Source organism: Silene latifolia, chromosome 9, assembly GCF_048544455.1.
Source record: "Silene latifolia isolate original U9 population chromosome 9, ASM4854445v1, whole genome shotgun sequence".
Classification (NCBI taxonomy): domain Eukaryota; kingdom Viridiplantae; phylum Streptophyta; class Magnoliopsida; order Caryophyllales; family Caryophyllaceae; genus Silene; species Silene latifolia.
In genome coordinates this window covers 43791209-43797363 of record NC_133534.1, presented here as the reverse complement: position 1 = coordinate 43797363, position 6155 = coordinate 43791209, and the positions used below count along the sequence as shown (strand labels likewise).

The 6155-nt window shown below is 39.3% G+C and overlaps 1 protein-coding gene across 1 annotated transcript; it reads right to left on the bottom strand.

Annotated features, from left to right (window-relative positions):
• Positions 1-2387: 2387 nt before the first annotated feature.
• LOC141599665 (putative zinc metallopeptidase EGY3, chloroplastic) lies at positions 2388-5871 on the bottom strand. Its single transcript, XM_074419752.1, has 6 exons — positions 5079-5871; positions 4784-4981; positions 4219-4443; positions 3805-4043; positions 3308-3462; positions 2388-2880 (listed from the first exon to the last, which is right to left on the bottom strand). The coding sequence occupies exons 1-6, from the start codon at positions 5619-5621 to the stop codon at positions 2525-2527; spliced, it is 1716 nt and encodes a 571-aa protein (XP_074275853.1). The 5' UTR covers positions 5622-5871; the 3' UTR covers positions 2388-2524.
• Positions 5872-6155: the final 284 nt, after the last annotated feature.

Sequence of the window (6155 nt, the reverse complement as noted above, 5' to 3'; positions counted from 1 at the left end):
TTGGGTTTATTATGTTAATTTTGTGCATTCGATACTGCTTTTGTTATATTATATTTTGGAGGGAAAACGTAGTCAAGCGAGAAAAGTCAAAACAAAAGGAATGTAGAGGCAATGTGAAGAGTTTAAATAATCCCTATAGAGACGACTTTATCCTTATAAAAACGATTTTTTATCAACCGGATTACCTTTAATACTACGCATTTCTGAGTTTAGATACCCGGTCGACTAGGAGGGTTACTCAGTCGAGTGGGCTATACTCGACCGAGTAGGATTGACCGAGTGATATTCGTGATTTTGTCAGGTTACTGTTTAGAGGTCACTCAACCGAGTTGGCAGAGCATTCGGTCGAGTAGGTGTTGGCACTCGACTGAGTGTCCAGTTTGGAGTCGTTTTGTGCGCGGTCTGATTAAGGTGATTAAGGAGTTATATAATCATTTCGTCAGTTTAGTTAAAACGCTTTTAACCCTAAATCATTTATCTAAACCCTTCCTAATCACCCTTCAAGCACGGATTTAGCATTGTTGATCTCGGATTTCTCATTTCGTCGTGTCCATTGCGTAACAAGTATTGATGTCTAGCATGTTTATTTTAACCCTAGATTGGATTGATTGGGGGACTTTGATAGCATTTTATAGGATTATTATAGTAATGGTAGCATGTTGATCATATAGGTGACGGCTTCGCTGAGGAGCAATTCTAGTTGATTGTTGTTGATCCCGGTTTGTTAGCAAGGCAGGGTTTCCCAACTCAGTATAATTATATGGTTAATTACGGTTGTTTGTGATTCATGATTGAATGATTATATATTCATTGTTGTGATTATTGTGGTTAGTATTTATATTGGTTGATGGTGGAGTTTTGGATGATATTGTGGAGCCATGTCAAGAAATGCTTTCACCCCATGTATCACCTCTTGTTACTCTCATCATAAGGGGTTCACTCGTTGCGATGAGCGGGGTTTTTGATGTTCAACGTTGCGGTCTGACATCGGCAGGGGTGGGTTACCTGTTGCGATGGGAACTCGACTACTTGTTGCGATGAGAGCCATTGGTGTCTGCGCTGCGGTTCAGACACAGGTTATGAATTACTTTGATCTTGTGTTATTGGGTGATTAATTGTATAATTGTACTGATCATGTATGTTTTCAAAACTGTGGTGAACCATTTGATATTTCCAGCAAATGGGGAGCAGTGAGTTTAGCAGGTGTAGATATTTGAGCTTGCATGCGGGTTGTGGATGGGAAGCCGAGTCATTAGACAGCTATTCTTTTGGTCGTTGATTTATACTTTGTTTTGGGATTTTGAATCATGTAATTGATTAAACATTACTTTATCTTAATAAACGTTTCATTATGGTCTATTTGATATGTATTACCTCAGGCAACTGAGATGATAACGATTCCATTTGCTAAGGTAGGCCTTTATAAAGCACTTTGGTAAATGTGGGTGTTACACAACCCTCCATCCCAATAGAGATGGATTAGTCCCTATAAGGACAATACAAGGAACCTAAACTAAAGTCAAGGTTCACTAATTCTATCCTCATTCTTACCATCATCACCATTACAAACTCTACCTCCAAATCTCCAATTAACCCACTTCTCCCTCCACTTCTTCACACAACCACCATTTCCTTGATTGTAGTTAACTATTTCCTTCTCTTGACTGGCAGTTGTAGCGTAGTCGTCTACGGTTTATGATAGGCAGATTCACATAAGGAAACGGTAGTGCCAAGTCTCCAACAAAAGTTGGGACTAGCTTGGACTAATCTTAGACACAGTGCTGTCAAAAAAAAAAAAAAAAATCTTAGACACATGTGCCTAATAAATTACTGACCTAGTCCTTAGTTAATACGGAGTATCTTCTAATACTCGTCCCAAGGCTTGAGCTTCATTCCTGTGCGCCTAATGTAACCTGTTAAGCGTGTATATGTTGTCCTAACCTGCAGAGTCAGCCCTGGGCATGGCAGAAACCTGAGGCCTAACAGACTTCAAGAATCGCAGATACAAGTAGCAGTCATATTCGAGGATGGCAAATGTCATAAAACAAACGACAGTAAACTTCTACACACATGACATCTCTGATATCACCTCTAAAATCGCATACTGAAGTCCTCCAGAACGCCTTAACTATTGCCTGTGCAGCTGTGTTATCCAGGCACATGGAATACCCCATAAACAAAGACATTTTTCAAAATCACGAGGCAAGTAGAGAGAGAAAGAGACGATGAGGCCCGAGAAGTACAGGCAACACTCACGAACATATTATGTCCGCATGCACCACTGTTTAAAAAATACTCGTACAAACTAAAAACCTGCAGGAGAATGGTAATGCAAAACCATTTGTTCACCGAAAGAACTACTAAAGTTAATAGTTCAGCAACTTCCATAATTCCGAAACAAACGCTTTTTCATTGGATGGATGACGCAAAACTGCAATAATTTACAGAAATTGATACTATCGTAATTTTACAATTAACTACATACAGTACATAATCACTCAGCCTAAGAAATATACAAGTGTAATTAGAAATCACCTCTGAAAAATGGGGCACCAAAGAAGGAGCTTGAATAAGTCCCACCACCATTAGGAAAGAGGGTGAGGAAACATACAAGGAAGAGGACAACGCCCCACGCATACCTATCATCACCTAATGGGGTTATCTCATCCTTAGCTGGTATCTCTTCGCCCCCTCGAAAGAAGGTTGCAAATAATCCCCATGCAAGACAGAGGACGCTACCACTAAGACCTCCAATGCCGAGTAACAAAGATGTGGCGAATGAAAGCAATGTTGCCGTGCTCCTCCCGAACATTGCTTGTGCTATTCGGCCCCCTTCAAGTCTCCCACATGGCAACAAATTCAATGAAGTTACCACCATTCCTAAATGAACATAAGAGATTATGGCATTATGTTATTCATCTTACAAAGTATAATTTAAGGGAAAGTGCTGTCGTTTAGGGTTTACCCATGCTATTTTACTTGGACTCGCTTATAAATTATATGCACAACAACACAAGTGTCGAGTACTCGACTGTTAAACTTGAGTACACGAGTTAATAAGAAAAGTACAACACATGAATAGAGTTCAAAATCTGTCAATATTGATATCTTCCGTAGTGGCGCCTGTTCACTCAAAATGGGGGAAACTACTGATCTGAGTAGACATGTTTCTATATTGGGGCCAGGAGTATCTACAAAGCCTTGGCAAAGATTCAAGAAGTATTAATACGAGGACTCGAATAATCATGATGTACTCCTTTGAAGGTACTAAAGTATTATAGATAAATGAGAGGGTAACATTACTAACCTAAAAGCCCAGCAAAGGCAAGAGGATCCACAGGTACTCCTAGTCCTTCCACGGCATTAGGCAATACATTCCCGAGATCATCAGCATAAGGTCCAATCACATACTGTATGAAGGAAAACAAGGGATTGTTCTCAAAAAACTGAGGCCTCACAAACCTGCACATACCAAATACATTATAAAGATCACAATTCCATTGTAAGCACGCATTTTAAGAACTGAAAGTTTAATTCAGCTCTAGAATTGCTTGATAGATGATCCAGGCATCTCACATAAGTGCCTCAAGGACTCTCTTAATGCAGGGTAAGTTGTAAGAGGGACGGTTGTCACTCACAACCAGTTTATAGAGTCAATTGGAGTCATTCCATTTAATCAAGAACCAAAAAATAGCGAGTCTCAGACAGTCAGACTCCATTGAAAATCAAAACTGAAGTAAAATATGAGGAGGAGAAAATACAAGGGGAAAAAAATTACTCGTATGAAAGGTGAGGGAATCTTACAAGGCATTGTCTCCTCCATTGAAGCTGCCATCTGATATAAAGGCAGCAACTGCAAGAGCCAGGGAAGTCAAGTACGCGCTGGCTGTACGAGCCACAGGGATATCGAAAAGAGCCTTCTTATTCGGGAGAAGAGACTCATAGTTATTCATCACTCCCAAGCACCCCGTCCAGTTTGATGGAACAAGGAACGATGGGCTGAGCTTAACCCCATACCGATTTGCAGTCACCCTTGTTGCGATCTGCATTTGTAAATACAGTGAGATCCAAGGCAAAATACACGGTCAAAACTCAAACGCAGTGTTCATAGCGCCCATGCACACAACAAACATGAACCATCTCCACTGACGGGCACTGATCAATGATAAGTTCCTCTAATTTGACAAAATCAATATACACAAAATATATGAATGTTACCTCGGAGACACCCAAAATGGTCAGGAAACCGCCAAAAAGGGGTACAACATCAGCCAGGTAATCATCAAATGTTGCACCAGGCTTCACAAAGAAGCCACTTGTTATAGCTATTGTTCCGAAAGTAGTGACACCAAGGAGTAGGGCGCTCACAAATCCCCATGGAGTGCTCAACTTAGTTGATTCGAACTGGAGATCAATCTCAGACTTTGGCTGCACCAAACATACCTGAACAGAACCAATTTGGTATATGAAACAATTAAAGATGTTCAAAATGACCTAGAAATACGGTAATGCAGCTTAAAGACTAATCTTTTCGATTATGCCCTATAACTATGCCGAGAATTTATGCTTCAAGCTTATAGCACATTCATTCATACCATTAAACTACTGAAGTACAACAATCCTCAAAGCGTCCACAACATCGCAATAAGTAATCATAGGTTCCATCCTAAAACCAATTAGGCTCACATAACACAGCTCACACACCTCAATATTCAAATTGATTTCCAGCATTCAAGAACTAAATGTGGCGAAAAATGGTCAGAAAGAAGTGTAAACTGCATACCTGTTTCGTAATGTCATCTTTCTTCTCTTCCATAAACCATAACAGAACCTCAGTCCCTGCAGCCTCAGATAGCTTCTTCTGTAATTTGGGCATGACTTCTTCAATAGGCCTCCTCAAATTCCCAATAAATATACCTCCATCACCAAATCTCCGCACATCAGTCGCGAAAAATGTATCAAACCCAAAGCAGTTCCTTAACTGTACAGTCACAAGATTTAGTAAGTGAGCATCATAATCCACCGACTAAAAATCGCTTTAATCAAAGGTAAGCAAATGATTGGGACGGAGAGTGTACCTTGTTAAGATCAAGGGCCTTGAAAGCTTGCTCCACTTCTTCCAACCTCTCTTTCTCTCTAATCAAATTATCTCTAGCAACTCTACTAAAAAACCCGACAACAGGATTATCACTATTACTCTCAGCATCAAGCTCTTTCAGCTTTCTATCAGCTCTCTTCTTCTCTAGCTTTATCGCCGCCTCGATTGACGGATTTCCCATGAATTTCTTGAACTCATCATCATTTTTCCAATCCAATATCTCTACGTCATCACTCAAATTGTCTCCCTTTTCATTTCCAACATCATCATGGGTTTGTTGATCATCAGTTTTAGAATCTTCAACTTCATCAACAAAAGCTACAGAAGATGATGAAGATGGAGAATTATTATCTCTTTCTTTGTCATCTTGTAAGGAGAATTTGAGCTTAGTGAAATGCTGTTGTTGTTTTGGGTGTTTCAAGGAGAGGGAAAAAGGGTGGTTTATAGAAGGGAAAGATTGGAATTTTGGAGAATGGGAGGAAACCCAAGATGAAGAAGGTGAAGAAATGAAGAGGGTAGCCATTGAAATGGTGAAAGAAGAATGATTGAAGATTGTTTAAAGATGAAGATGAACATTGTTGTAAGACAGAGAGTGATTTTAATAAGAAGTAAGGGAAGAGGGTGATGGTGTGTGTATTTTGGAAGGTTTACGAGTCTAGAAAGATGGAGAAGGATCACTGAGTTTCAAGTACACAGGTGGATGGTGATTTGATTGAGAGAACAAATTTATACGAGTAGGATTTTGATTTGGAATATGCAATATTTTGTGGTTTGGATGAGTAGTTGAAGTAAAAGACATCGGTATCCATCATCACATATTTTCCATCACTTTACTCTTTTTTATCATTTCTCTATCCTAATCACATGTCCACCTCAGTTTTATCTCAACTTTTCTCTCATCACCAAATTTTACTCATTTTTTACCGCATCAATTAACCATCAAGTTCACACATTCTTTACTTAACAAAAAGTCAAACACCTAACATTAACTTCATTTTAATAATTGTGTGAGTTAGTTAATAATCGTAGTTAGTTAATAATTGTAATTAATAATCGT

Bases quoted from the DNA above. Each gene is read 5' to 3' on its own strand.
- LOC141599665 (XM_074419752.1), bottom strand. From the start codon at position 5,621: ATGGCTACCCTCTTCATTTCTTCACCTTCTTCATCTTGGGTTTCCTCC. The intron at 4,982-5,078 runs GTACACTCTCCG...GTGACTGTACAG, and splicing joins AGGCCCTTGATCTTAACAAG to TTAAGGAACTGCTTTGGGTT. The intron at 2,881-3,307 runs GTTAGTAATGTT...ATGTTCATTTAG, and splicing joins TGCCTTTGCTGGGCTTTTAG to GAATGGTGGTAACTTCATTG.